The sequence below is a fragment of the Tripterygium wilfordii genome, chromosome 21 (genome assembly GCF_013401445.1).
Source record: "Tripterygium wilfordii isolate XIE 37 chromosome 21, ASM1340144v1, whole genome shotgun sequence".
Classification (NCBI taxonomy): Eukaryota; Viridiplantae; Streptophyta; class Magnoliopsida; order Celastrales; family Celastraceae; genus Tripterygium; species Tripterygium wilfordii.
The window spans coordinates 16,675,828-16,690,354 of NC_052252.1; the positions used below are offsets into that span (position 1 = coordinate 16,675,828).

Sequence of the window (14,527 nt, forward strand, 5' to 3'; positions counted from 1 at the left end):
TAATTAAAGAAAATATGTTAGAAAATTAAGTGGTTTTAAGTTGTTGGATAACAAGTTGAATACATGATCCAACGGTTAAAATCTTACATATCTTCTATTTTATTTTTTGATATTATAAAAAATATTTTATGCCTCAAAATTTTGGAAGAGTAGAGGATGCTAATTTTTTTTTTTACAATAATAGGATATCCCAATCCCTCATTGGGCATTGAATTGTGTGAAATGGGAACTATTATGGATATGTGATTTACTAATATTATTGGTTACATCATGAATCATTAATGTCCCATTTGATTGATATGGGCACATAGTTTCTTGACATTTACGCTCTATATTCAGACAATTCTTTGTCTAATGTTCAAATTCACAATCTAGATAGAGAGAAAAATAAGGAGAAAAGATGATGTCGTAAACAAGTATGTATAGACTGCTATAATTTCTCTGGCATTTCCAAAAGGAAAAAAAAAAGACAAAAGGAGAAGATAAGATGATGATCATTCCCAAATATTTCAACATTAAAAAAACAGCAATTTAGAATGGACAAATGAAGGAAGTGTCTCGTGATGAAACTCATCCATGCACGTTCTTCTTCTTATCCTTAAAACTTGTTTATTTGTATGAATTCATTGTATGTAACCGAGTATGGGTTGATCCAAGGCAGATAATATTCATTACGCCAAAAAAAGAACGAGCTGAAACTCACTTACGCATATGGAGTGATTATTAACTAAAACAATGAATTTTCTCTCTCTCTCTCGGTTCATTTTGCACAATATATATGGCTTTCTTCCAAATAAAAGCAATTATTTTGGTTCGAATGAGCTCACCCTATAAGTCAACTTGGCAAAAGAGATTATGATAACGGCAGTCTTGGATATAGAAGAACAAATAAGACAGGAAACTAAAGTTTGATGACGATGAAGATGATGTACTTGGTGATATGTCCACTAATACTAAGTAGGCTCCCCTTCAATGGTTGGGATCATGGAAGGGGCAAGGGGACCTACTTTATAGATGTGGGGCCCATTCATTGTGAATGTGTTGTGATTTTTTAAAAGGATAATGTTAGATACCTTCGAAATTTGACTTCCCAAAATCCCTCAAATCTATATGACATTAAAATAGTCATTAATTAAAAACATACATGTAGGACCCATTTCACATTCAACACTCTACATTAAATAGGGGTCTTTTGAGGGTTATTTTTTAGGGGTCTCAAGCATTATTCTTTTTAAAATGATCAGATATGAGTCATGTTTAGAGTCTCTCAGAACACTCACATCAATATCTCTAAAAAGTGATTGAGCAAGTAAAGTAGAGCATAAAAATACAGATTTTGACAAAAATCCAGCTAAATATGCGTAATGAACGATTTTAAACACAAATGCGTTGTTGCGTTTGATTTTGCAAAGTCTAGAAACCATTTTGAAAGTTGAGGGGTCTATGTGTCACCAGTCAGAAGTTTATAGGGTTCATATGTGAATTCCAAATTGTTTTCCTGAAAACAGTTTGAAAACGCGGCGTTTTCACGTTTTCGGTGACGGGAATCATTCCATTCGTCCGAGCACAAAATTTCCATCTTCTCAACACCTCCGCGTGTACGACACGAACCAATAATTCTTGTTCAAGCACGATTAATTGACTATTCTGGACATAATCATATGCTTATAATTAATTAAACATGTTTTATATTAATTAACTAAAAAGTGTCCAAAATTTATATATATTTGGAATTACTAAAAATGGGAAAGAGAAGCAGCTCATTGTGGAGCGAAATCTACAGAGCTGGTACTCTCTCCTTCTTCGTCTCCCCCAAATTATCTCTTCTTTCGCCATTTTTGTTTTAGCTTTTGCAATTCTCCTTTCTCTCTGGTTTTCTCTCTTTCTTTCTCTGTGTGTTTTGGATCTCTGTCTAATGTTCTTCACTTTCTACGCTCAGATCCTCTTCTTAGTCTTTCACAGATTACGGTTAGCTTCATCTTCACTTTTTGTTTTTGTGAGTTAATTACATGTTTAATCTGAGGTAGGGATTCATTTGATCTCTTGCTTTATGAATTTGTTTAATTGTGTGGAGTCTCCAATTTGTGAGCTTGGCCTTTCTGCTGATAATATAAACTCGCGGTAATGTCAGCTTGACCTTTTAGGTTATGCGTAGATGTACTTTGTTTGGGCTGAAAATTTGTAAGCTTAAGGTTTCTGCAGATTATGTAAATTTAGAATTTGTTTGTGGTTTGAATTTTGATATCGATGGTTGAATTCTACTTTCCTTCGCTGTTTTTGAGTATGCAATTATGGAATTTCTCTCTCTGGAACTATTTTCAGGTATTCCATGCTCACAATTGTATCTGCTCTGAGCTCATTGAGGCACTATATCTGACTAATTTGGCACTAGGTCTCCCCCTGGTATTAGTTCTATTTCTTTACTTAGAATTTTGTTACATGTAGCTTTTTATTGTCTTAAAGATTTCAATTTGTTTGTAGTTTCTCGTAAATGAGAATAAGAGAATTTTTCATAATCTACTTTTTTTTTCTTAGGATGTACGGATTGCGATCTACTTTTCCTTATATACATTACCGAATAATGAATGTGGACTGTTTTGCAATATGACACCCAGCTTTGCTTGTTTTCCTAACTTTAGATCTGTGAACTGAATGAGTAGCACTTACATCAGGGAAAATTTTCAGCTTTCACGGTTTGGACATTGGTTTTCTCTTGGTTTCAGTAATTTGGAGCCTTTATCTTGCTCGTTGGTTTTTTTTTTCTTGGGTAATAGAATAAAAAGGAATTAGTATGAATTGTTATGTGCTTCTCATTTTTTGGTTCTTAAGCATCTGTCTCTTGCTCAATTGGGATGTCATAACCAGCAACCTTACATGCACTGAGTTTAATGCTGGCTATTGTACTTTTCTGCATATTATCTATGCATTTATGCAGTCCAAGAAACATAGTCTTGCCTCCCAACTTTCGATAGAAAAGGTCTTATGTTCATATCTATTCTGAGTTACTCTGTATCCTTTGTGATCGAGTTTTTTTTCTTTTTCTATAATTTTGCTGGCTTGTGGACTTGAATTCATAGATGTTGAAAGCACTCTTACTGAAGCTTCCCTTTTAGTTTGTCACATTGCAAAAAACGGGTGTGCTTTGTGGAAAAAAGGACCACGTGGAGGTGGAGTACAAGTATCAAAAAGTGGACAGCAAAAGGTAAAGGTAAACAACTCCAGTGCACAAGGCTTCCATAGTGGGTGGGGTCCGCGATAGACATGATGTACGCAGCTTACCTCCACATAATATATGGAGAGATTGTTTCCAGGAATTGAACTTGTGACCTCTAGGTTGCATCCCTACAACTCTACCATTGAGACACATGCTAGCCTGTAGTGGATAGGAAAAGGCGCCACCTTGTTTTGTTTTGATTAGTATTTTAGTCCAATACTCCGCTTATTGTCCTCTTCTCTTTTTTTCTTTTCAGGCTGCTTTTACCCTCCCGCATGAATAGTTCTCAGGAATCTCAGCTTTTGGCAGAGATTGGGTGTGTGGTCATCTGAGATGAGTCATATACCAGATGAAAGCGAAGATGGGGTGCTCTCCAAGGATCAAATGGAGTCACCCGATGAAGGTAACTGTGACGGAAATTCAATTGGAGGAGTTTTTCTTAAGAAGGGTCCATGGACATCTACTGAAGATGCGATTTTGATTGACTATGTCAAGAAGCATGGAGAAGGAAATTGGAATGCTGTTCAGAAGCAATCGGGGTTGCTTCGCTGTGGGAAAAGCTGCCGATTACGCTGGGCAAATCACCTGAGGCCAAACTTGAAGAAAGGAGCATTTACTCAAGAAGAAGAGCAGTTAATCATCGAACTCCATGCAAAGATGGGAAACAAATGGGCACGCATGGCTGCACATGTAAGTTTATCACACATCATTTCTTATGATATGGGAATTCAGTTGAATGAGGTACTATGTTTGTGCAGTTCGATGTAGCTTTGAGAATTTTTTGACTATGCAATTGTTTATACTGTGAGAGAATTAAGTTTATTATATTTTAGGCTAAAATCATTTCCTGAAAATTGTCATCTCTCCACAGCCTCCAGCCAGTAGGCTTTTGCCACATTCCATTTCTCATTATGATAACCTTAACGAAGTTTCAAGATCTTTTTGTGGATGATAAAAGACTGAACCACCCTTTCTTAACAATAGGTTTGACAAGAAAAAAAAAACTCTTCGCAGGAAAAACTTACGATGTGATGGAGTTATGTGAGTGGTAGGTAAACTACTTTTTCAAGGAAAATTTTTTATCTTAAAATTTTTAAGCTTGTGTGCATGCTTTGGCAATTTAGTGATCTCAGTAAGCATCAAAACTTTGAAAAAAGAAAGTTTACTGGAAGACATATGATCTGCTGAGGGAAATGATATACCTTGTCCTGATTAAATGATCTCATTCGATGAGACCTTGCTTCTAAACAAGCAGAAATAATTAATACATAATTTATTCACATTCCCGGCCCCAAATCCTCCAAGAATAAAATAAATAATGCATACCTGTTTTAATAAATATGTGGTTTTTATGAAAAACAAAATTGTGAGATTCCTACAGAAATTGGTTGAAGTCTTGCTATTTATATCAACCGGAGTCCAGAGACTTTCTTTTCTCTTTCTGGCGTAGGAATTTCTAAAATTGAAGGACATAGATTTAGACTGTGTATCCGATAATTTGTGCTCACTGGAAATGATAATGAATTTGATCTTAAGAGATACTGTCTGGTATACACACCTCGGGAAATTTGGATGATGATTGATATTGACGGTACATGCAAGAGTATTTGATTTACTATGTTGCATGCAGCATATTCATGGGAGGAAGTGCAAGATTATTTCATGAGAACTTGTACAAGGTTATTTGAGATTGGTGTGTCAATCATGATTTCATTTTGCTGTTATCAATGTGTGGTTTATAAGCTGTAGGAAATAGTCTGTGAGCATTATATGTTTCAAATGTTCGTTCAAAAGAAAGCATTATCTGTTTCTCATATGTTTATGATAATTTTTTTTCTCAGTTGCCTGGTCGTACAGACAATGAGATAAAAAATTACTGGAATACCCGAATTAAGAGGTGCCAACGTGCTGGCTTACCTCTTTATCCTCCTGAAGTGTCTTTGCAAGCGTTGCAGGAGAGTCAATTGGGCCCCTGCATTAGTGGAATTAATAGTAGAGACAACTTGGATCGTGATCTCTTGCGAAGCAGCAATTATGAGATACCTGATGTCATATTTGACAGTTCAAGGGGGGCCAACCAAGGCATCTTACCTTATGTTCCTGATCCTCCTGATATTACTGCAAGCAGCATGCTGATGGAAGGTGTTGGTTCTCAATATCGTAGCTTCACTTCCCCAAGGATTCATCACAACAAGCGTCTTCGAGAATCAACAACCTTATTCCCTGGATACGATGGCAACATAGAAAATGAGTTCCTCTCATTTAACCAATTTGAGAGTAATAATTGTGATAAAACTGCTCATTCGATTGCGATGCCTATTCCACTTGACCCTGATGCTGCCACTAAGATCCTGAAGTCGCTTGGGGCAAACCAGGGTGGCCATACCCCCTCAAATAACAATTTCTCTGCTTCTAAGCCCACTTCTGGTGCTGTGAAGTTGGAGCTCCCTTCACTCCAATATCCTGAAGCAGATTTAAGTAGCTGGGGGACACTGTCCACACCACCTTTACTTGAGTCTGTTGATAAATCTATCCAATCTACCCCAACAGATACAGTTGATTCAGGCAGCCTCTCCCCACGTAATAGTGGCCTGTTGGATGCTTTACTCCACGAGTCAAAAGCTTTGAGCAGTGCAAAAAATCATCCAACTGACAAGAGTTCAGATACATCTACTGTTATCCCTGGTGACTTTTCTGAGAGTTCTGTCTTGAATATTGGTGAGGCAGAATGGGAAGACTATAGTAACCCCCTTTCTCCTTTGGGTCATTCTGCTACTTCCCTTCTAAGTGAGTGCAACATTGGAAGTGCCAATGGAAGTTCTTTGGATGAACCCCCACCTGCTGACGCATACATTGGTAAGGCTCTCTTTCACTGGGACTTAATTATGGATGGTAGTTCATTATTTACAATTTTCTGCCACTGTTTAGAAATACCAATATTTCTGTATTACGAAATTCAAAAATCACTCTTTCAAATTATCAAAATACGTATATATGCATGTTTTCTGTGTAATCAGAATTTGCTAATCTTCTTTGTTTCACTGATGACATTATATTGATGCAAATTCATTAGTTGCTCGAAATAACTTTATAATGCGTTTGTGTATCACATGATTTTGTTTTATTGTTTTTCTTGGACTAAATTTCTTTAATTTACATCCTCTCTAATCAGGATGATTCATGCATTCTCCCAAGTTTTCACTGGTCTTGAATTACGTGGGACTATTTAAATTGTGCTATTATGCAGGGTATAATGTGAAATCAGAGCCAGTTAATTGGGCTTGGACCCCATACATAGAAAGAGAGAGGGCTAATAATATTACTCGGCCTGATGGTTTACTTGCTTCGGATTGGCTTGAGCAGAGTTCTGGTTATGCCAAGGGCCAAGCTACCATGACTGATGCCTTAACAAACCTTCTCGGCGACGATCTCAGTAATGAGTATAAGCAGATGGTTTCTGGAAATTGCACCACAAGCCAGCAGCGACAAGGGTTGGGTTCTTGTGCTTGGAATAATATGCCTGCTGTTTGTCACATGTTCGATCTCCCTTGACATTTTCCTTCTTATCATACATCAACGCAAAAGATAGCTTCGTTTATACTGTTGATTTGTTTGATGTGGCTAGTCTTATAGATTACTTTCAGATCGCAAAAGGTAATTTCAGACGAGGATGACAACATTGTGTATTTGTGTTTTCATTTTGTTTTTAGCACTGCTTTTAATTTTTGCTCCTCTAAAGTCTAAACTAGTGCTTGATAGCGTATGCTAGCACAGGATCCTGGGCAAATTCATACTTTTGTTGTAACGAGGTACAAATATGAAGATTTTGCATAAGCGAATCTTTAGTCGCATTTTATTACACATGATGGTAAATAGAAATGATACGGATCCCATTAGTAGGTATTCTGGTTATTCCATTTGCTGAGTTGTACGCACAATATTTTATGTGTATCATGAGGGACGTGCGTCCAACTCAACTGTTGGGATAACTTGGATATTAACTGTTGAGATCTTTATTCACTTAGACTACGTGGTTGACTCCGATATGGCTCCATATAGTTTTTTAGTAGCTTAGAACGACATCATATAAGTTTATCATTTGAACATTTATTCAGGCCTAAACTCAAGTGGTTCCACGTTTACCCTAAATAAGTAAGATTCTTTTTCTTAAGTTATTCAATTTCTAAACACAAGGACGATCATTATGATATTTAACCCTAAAAGTTAGAATACAAATTCTTAATCCCCTGTATGTCATCAAGTGCCAAGCCCTTGGTTTCTCCATAGGGAATAATGGGATACATGATTGCATCCTCATCTGTGCTATGAAAAAGACCTAAAAGATGGCCTATTTCATGCAATGCAACACTTCCCAAGTCATACCCATTGGGATTTCCATCCACCACAAAATTCTCATCTGCATCAAAGTGAAGGATACCAACTGGTGGCTCAAAAGAATGAGCCAGAATTCCATTAGGCCCATCAAAGGGGTACCTGTCGCCATGATCGCCCCGTTGAAAGCTTAACTTGAGATCAGCACTCGCGTAATCATCGATCAATGTGAACGTGAAGTCCATAACGACTTTCCTCCATGTCTCGAAGGCCAACGCAACCGGAGCATTTACAGCTTCATTAGTACCGGAAGGAAATGCATACGTTAGTGAACGTTTGTCTTTTGGCCATCTTCCCTTGTCGTCGAAATACGAGTAGAGAAGATGACTGAAATTATTTGAAGTCGCATGTATCTTATCGATGACTCCGCAACGTGGTCTCATCATCATTGATATCGTTGCCGTGTCTAGGGTTCCGGTGGGTTTAAGTCTGTAGAAGTTTTGATATGTTTTGATGGCATAAGCTATGTTTTGGTCGAAAACATTATTAGTGTCTTGGATTTCAGTAGTGTTGCTTAGATAGCCAAAATGTTTGAGATATTTTCTGAGTTGAGGGATTTCTTGGGCCTTGTCACCCTCTTGCAGGCCTTGTAGATTGATGAGAAATTTAAATGCTGATGGCTTTCGGTCAATTGAGGTGGCCAAAGCAACTAAGTTTATGAGGGGGAGGAGAAGACAAGTGATTGTGAAGAGCTTGAATGCCATGTCTAACTTAATTGTTTGAATAAGTTTTTTCACAACTTTCTAAGTGCTATCTATGGGATTCTAAGGACAATCAAATATTATAATGTGCTGGTAGGTTGATTAATAATTCTAGCCAATTTAGCAATTGCTATGTGTAATATCAATTGTTTCCATGCATAAAGGATCAGGATAATTCCCTTCCAAATTCCAATTATTCTTCACTATTATGAAGATGCAATAAAAAGAATATGCAATAAAAAAATTATAATTGTAAGATAAGTCAATAGTTTTAGCCAATTATTGGTGAATTTGTATGATATCGTTTCTATAAATGGGATTGTGCCAGTAGAATTACATTTATGTCAATAAGTTTGTATTTTTTTTCTCTCATTTAGGTTTTGTAGACCTAAAATCTACAATCAATTTGTTATCGTCGATCGAGGCCTATGACAACCCTGCAAAATCAAAAAAAGGTCAATTGTCAAGCTCGGACACCGGTGTGGTGTCGGTCGAACAAGCTCCGATGGTCAAGTTAATCAACGGTGAGAGATATTTAAGTGAGAAAAATGAATGGCTTTAGAGAGAGAGAGAGAGAGGGAGAGAGATACCCGATAGTTGAGAGAGTAAATGAGGAGGGGTCCTCCTCTATTTATAGTTTTCCATATCATGTGGTCAGCACGTATTGACCATACGCACGAGCTTCTTCACCGGGCCATGGTTGGGCTCGCGGCCCAATTTGGGACTTATTTGGCATTATAAGCCTTGAGCCTTAGATGCCTAGTCTTGCACCCATTTTAACCGTGGGCCTTGGGCCATATACGCCTTCGGACGCATATTTGGGCCGATCTAACCAGGGCCTTCACCGAGCCTCTCATAATTTCTTTAAGTATTTCGGGCCAACAGTTTTTTGCCCATACATGCTTCATATTAAATTTTCTTTTTGAAAAAGTATAAATGTTACCCCTAGGTTCTAACGCCATGAAAGCATACTAGAAAATTACAAACACTAACCCATGAAATTAGGCACCATATATATAATATGGCAATAAAAGATGTTTATTTCTCCAAATATCAATTACAAGATTTGCAAGGACAAAAATGGATTAACTAACAGTCAGACTTCCAAGGAAGCTTTTTCTCTACCAATGCATTTCCATTTGTTTTCTTCTCGAAATTCCTAATCCATAAGCCATCTGGTCTCACAAAATAGTCGCAGAAATAGCAGTGGCTGTGCTTTGAAAAAACATCATAATAATGACACTGGTTGCTCCACACGAATCTGCAGAAAAATAGTGTTCTTCCAAATTTTTCATGGAAACTGAAGTGAAAATCCTGTTTGTATCGGAGAGTATGCCAACCAAGGTCGTCGTCTCCCGACTGAGGGTGGATGGTGAGATTGACGCGGGCCCCTAAATCGTTGTTGATTCGGACTGTGTTTATCGCACCAGTCAGACAAGTATTGCATACATTGATCATGATCAGTATAAATTGAACTAGTACCAACAAATGTGGATTCATGATTGTCTCAATTAACCTAATTGATAGTGATTGTGAATTCTACAATTCTCAATTGGCTTTGTGAGCCTTGTAGTTGTAGGCAAACAAATATGGACATATATTTTTTTCCATTTTAGTATCATATTAAATGTTGGATTGGATGATTAATTAACTATCAATTTGGGAGTTTTACATATTTTCCATTTATAATATCATATTAAATGTTTGCTTGAATGGTTAATTAATAGCCGCCCCTCCTCTCCTTTACTTTTTGATATGAATAAATTTTTTTAAAAATTATAAAATTATAAATGATAAAGTATCAATGATTTTGAATCTAATTATGTATATTTTAGTAAATGAAAAAATCAAATTAATTAAAAAAATTGCGCGAAAAACTTGAGTGGTTCTAAATTATTGAATACAAAGCGACGGGAGTCATGGGGAGGTTCTCGTCCTCGTCCTCGAACGTTTGGAATTTGGAGACAACCGGCCACGACGGAGAGGTGCTGGTGCGTCTCTTGATCAAAGGGGGAGAATCGAAAAAGTAGCTACTCCCTCTACTTCAATTCAAGCCTTCAACACCTTCCATGGCCGTGGAGTTGCAAAGATGGCGCTCACTTGTCAGTTCTTGATGAAGACTACTAGGGTTTAAATTTTAAAGGGTCCCAAAGAAAAATCAAATTGAACATAAAAAAGATATGAAAATTGTGGATTGTTGAATATAAACCAAAAACTTCTTATGTCTATCTTGTGATGAAACTGATTTTTGTTCTTGACATATATATATATATATATAATGGCAATAAAAGATGTTTATTATTTCTCTAAATACCAATTACAAGATTTGGAAGGAGAGAGAGGCACAAAAAATGGGTTAATTGACTAACAATCAGACTTCCAAGGAAGCTTTTCTTCCGCCAGCGGTATGAATCCATTTCCATTTGTTTTCTGATCCCCATTCTTAATCCATAAGCCATCTGGTCTCACGTAATAGTCACAGAGATAGCAGTGGCTGTGCTTTGAAAAAACATCATAATAATGGCATTCTTTGTTATACATGAATCTGCAGAAAAACAGCGTTCTCCCAAACGTGTCGTCGAAGCTGAAGTGATACTCCTGGGTGTATTGGAGCATATGCCAACCAAGGTCGTCGTCTCCCGACTGAGGGTGGATGGTAAGATTGACACCGGCCCCTAAATCGTTGTTGATTCGACTGTGAACTTGGCAGCAGTGAGACCTGTACTGCATACAAGCATGATTAATATAAATTGTAATAGTACCAACAAATGACGATTAATCATGATTCTCTCAATTAATTAGCCTAATTGATATTATTGACAATGAATTCTGCAATTCTGAATTGGGAGTGTGAGTCTTGTATTTGTAGGGAAACAAATATGCACATAGATAAGGTGAGTTGGATTTGAAGCAAATGTAGGATTTGTTTGAATCTTTCCTTTTTAGTTTTAAATATTTTCCATTAGGGTATATGTATTAAATGTTTTTGATTGGATGGTTAAATCTACTACCCAATTTTGCAGTTTTCAATCTTTTCCATCATGCAAATGAGCCATTGGTTGAGTGGCAATGACTTTGCATATCCCTGACTGAGGTCATGGGTTCTAGTCTCACCTCCTCCGAATATTTATAAGGAGGTGTGTGGGCTTAGTCTGCCCCTGCGTGAGCTTGATTTGTGCCTCCTGCGTGGGGCCTGTTGACACCTGTACTTTCATAGGCTTGCTTGATTTGTGCCTCCTGCGTGGGGCCTGTTGACACCTGTACTTTCATAGGCTTGCTTGATTTGTGCCTCCTGCGTGGTGCCTGTTGACACCTGTACTTTCATAGGCTTGATCTGGTGGTGTGTCGTATATTGTATTTGTACTTGTATTCAAAAAAAATAATCTTTTCCATCATGGTAACATAATAAATGTAGGATTTGTTTGGATGTTACCTTTAAATTAGATTTCTTTTCATTATATATATGGTATCTATCAAATGTTTGATTGGATGATTAATTAATTACAAATTGAAAATTGGTCAATCGCCAATTTTGTCACTGAATATTCAAACATTTTTAGTCAATGACCCAATGTTGAAATATGTTTCATCTTGGTAACTCGATCAAAATTTCTTAATTTCACGCAGTCAACCCGCGAATGTGGCATAAAAATCGAGAAATTGTATTTTTATTGCTCGTGTGTACTGACACATGGTGATATGTAAAATTAAGTTATTGACTTGAAACTTTTGAACATTGAATAACGAAATTTGAAAAATATCCAATCTTTCTTTGACAACAAAGTTATTTTAACTCGTTGATAATGTTCACCCAGATTGGTGATGAATGGTAAGATCGACTCCAGGACCTATATCATCGGTGATTAATGATTAGGATATGCGTTTATTGATTCTTTTTTCTTTCACGCACATCAGTATTTTTTTTCTCCATTATTAATTTCATTTAAATTAGGAGCAGATCTCTTATTTCCATTATTTTGTTTCACGCACATCAGTATTTTTTTTCACGCACTACATATTTGATTATATCATTATATACATACATAGACATATATATACTAGAAATAAAAGATGTTTTATTTCTCCAAATAAATACCAATTACATGATTTGGAAGGACAAAAATGGTTTGACTAACAGTCAGACTTCCAAGCAAGCTTTTGCTCTACCCATGCAAAAGTCCCATGTGTTCTCAGCTCCTCTGTATTCTTAATCCATAAACCATCTGGTCTGACATAATAGTCACAGTAATAGCAGTCGCTGTGCTTTGATGAGAAAACATCATAATAATGGCATTGGTTCTTAAACATGAATCTGCAGAAAAACAATGTTCTCCCAAATTTATCGCCGAAGCTGAAGTGAAACTCCTGCGTGTTTTGGAGCGTATGCCAGCCAAGGTCGTCGTCTCCCGACTGCGGGTGGATGGTAAGATTGGCACCGGACCCTAAATCGTTGTTGATTCGAACTGTGAACGGCGAATCACTGAGACCTGTGTTGCAGACACTCGTGATCAACAGGAATTGTACTAGTAGCAACAAATGCGGATTCATGGTTCTCTTCATCGCCCTAATTGATATTGATTATCAATCCTAAAAATACTCAATTGGGGTTGTGAGTCTTGTATTTATAGGGAAACAAAAGTGCACATACATAAGGTGAGTCGGATTTGAAGCAAATGTAGTAATTGTTTGAATCTTTCCTTTAAAATTAATTTAACTTCTTTTTCATTAGGGTATCATATTAAATGTTTGCTTGGATGATTTGATTAACTACCCAATTTGAAGTTTTAAATCTTTTCCATTATGGTAACATATTAAATGTTTCCTTGCATGATTAATTAACTACCCAATTTGGGAGTTCTATATCTTTTCTATTATGGTATCATATTAAATGTTTGCTTGGATGCAAATGAGTTATTGATTGAGTGACAATGACTTTGCATGTCCCTGACTGAGGTCATGGGTTCTAGTCTCACCTCCTCCGAATATTTATAAGGAGGTGTGTGGGCTTAGTCTGCCCCTGTGTGGGCTTGATTTGTGCCTCCTGCGTGGAGCCTGTTGACACATGTACTTTCATAGGCTTGATCTGGTGGTGTGTCGTATGTTGTATTTGTACTAAAAAAAAAAAATGTTTGCTTGGATGATTAATTAACTAACCAATTTAGGAGTTTTAATTTAATTTTAAATTTAAACTTATAAGTCTAAGTTACACAATATTTTTATATAAATAATTATAATTATTGTTTTAAAAAAGAGTTAATTATTAATAAATTCCTTATGCAAGGTTTATAAATCAATAAGCAAATTTCTCTCTCAAAATACAGGCTGCATTAAAAAAAATCATATATTCAAAATTAGCACGTAAAACTCTTTTCAATAAAACTTGGTGTCGATATATTTCGGAAATCAAAAAAATAGTCAAATAGAGCACTGATTTTAAACATGAGAGCTTCATATTTTTGCGTGTCGATTAATGTGTAGAAATCATAATTGAAAAAGTCAATTTTACTCATGATAAATCATATTAACAGTATAATAATGTTTACATGAAATTTCATGACAAATGGAGTACATATGATCACTCAAACAATAAAATTTCACTGCTGTTTTTCTGTAACTTTATGCCAAAATCTTTTATTTTCACACATAATGTATCAATTTCATAGGATTCGTTTCTCTACATGACTTTCACTTTAAAATGAGAGTCTCATTGCCTTTAACCCAAAAAACAACTCATTCTCCTTCACATCCGAAAAAACCGAGATTTCAAATTTGTTCTTTCTTTTTTCTTCCACAACAGATCAAATAATACATCTAAACCCTCTATAATATAATCTAAATTCCGAGAAATTTTTATTAGATAAAGAAGGAAAAAGGAGGGACGAAATCAAACTTACAGGCCTTACCATAAACTAAACCTAAACCACGTGAAAGAAGCTCAATGACAATCAAATTACAGCAGCTAGCAAGTAAACAAATCCTACCCTAAATCAAATTACCCAACTCAACTGCTAAAGAACCATCATCTGACTAATTAAGCAAACATGACTAATACCGTGAGGTTAAGTTTTCAGGGGACCAAGCCACATTCAAGCATGTATTTCTTTGCCAAGAAGTCTGCCATGCTATTAGCTTCCCTCTAGATATGTCCGTAGACACTCGAGCCACCATAAAAATATATTACAACCAAGAAGATTAAAAAATAAACACGGAAATTTGATTC

The 14,527-nt window shown here is 36.3% G+C and overlaps 3 protein-coding genes across 12 annotated transcripts; 1 reads left to right on the forward strand and 2 right to left on the reverse strand.

Moving 5' to 3' along the window:
* The first annotated feature begins 1,745 nt into the window (after positions 1-1,745).
* LOC119989451 (transcription factor MYB33-like) lies at positions 1,746-6,912 on the forward strand. Of its 10 annotated transcripts, none has more exons than XM_038834977.1 (6): positions 1,746-1,788; positions 2,323-2,403; positions 3,114-3,202; positions 3,471-3,904; positions 5,056-6,070; positions 6,462-6,912. In XM_038834977.1, the coding sequence occupies exons 4-6, from the start codon at positions 3,548-3,550 to the stop codon at positions 6,764-6,766; spliced, it is 1,677 nt and encodes a 558-aa protein (XP_038690905.1). In that variant the 5' UTR covers positions 1,746-1,788; positions 2,323-2,403; positions 3,114-3,202; positions 3,471-3,547; the 3' UTR covers positions 6,767-6,912. The 10 variants fall into 10 exon arrangements, with proteins under 10 accessions (XP_038690905.1, XP_038690906.1, XP_038690903.1 ...); XM_038834978.1 differs by having other exon boundaries at positions 1,759-1,968; positions 3,078-3,202; XM_038834975.1 differs by having other exon boundaries at positions 1,759-1,968.
* A 519-nt stretch (positions 6,913-7,431) lies between these two features.
* Positions 7,432-8,310, reverse strand: LOC119988017 (metalloendoproteinase 5-MMP-like). The gene has a single exon (XM_038832928.1). It carries the CDS (start codon positions 8,308-8,310, stop codon positions 7,432-7,434), a length of 879 nt encoding a protein of 292 aa, XP_038688856.1.
* A 423-nt stretch (positions 8,311-8,733) lies between these two features.
* LOC119988018 (S-protein homolog 2-like) lies at positions 8,734-9,765 on the reverse strand. The gene is made up of 2 exons (XM_038832929.1): positions 9,402-9,765; positions 8,734-8,744 (listed from the first exon to the last, which is right to left on the reverse strand). Exons 1-2 carry the CDS (start codon positions 9,763-9,765, stop codon positions 8,734-8,736), a joined length of 375 nt encoding a protein of 124 aa, XP_038688857.1.
* Positions 9,766-14,527: the final 4,762 nt, after the last annotated feature.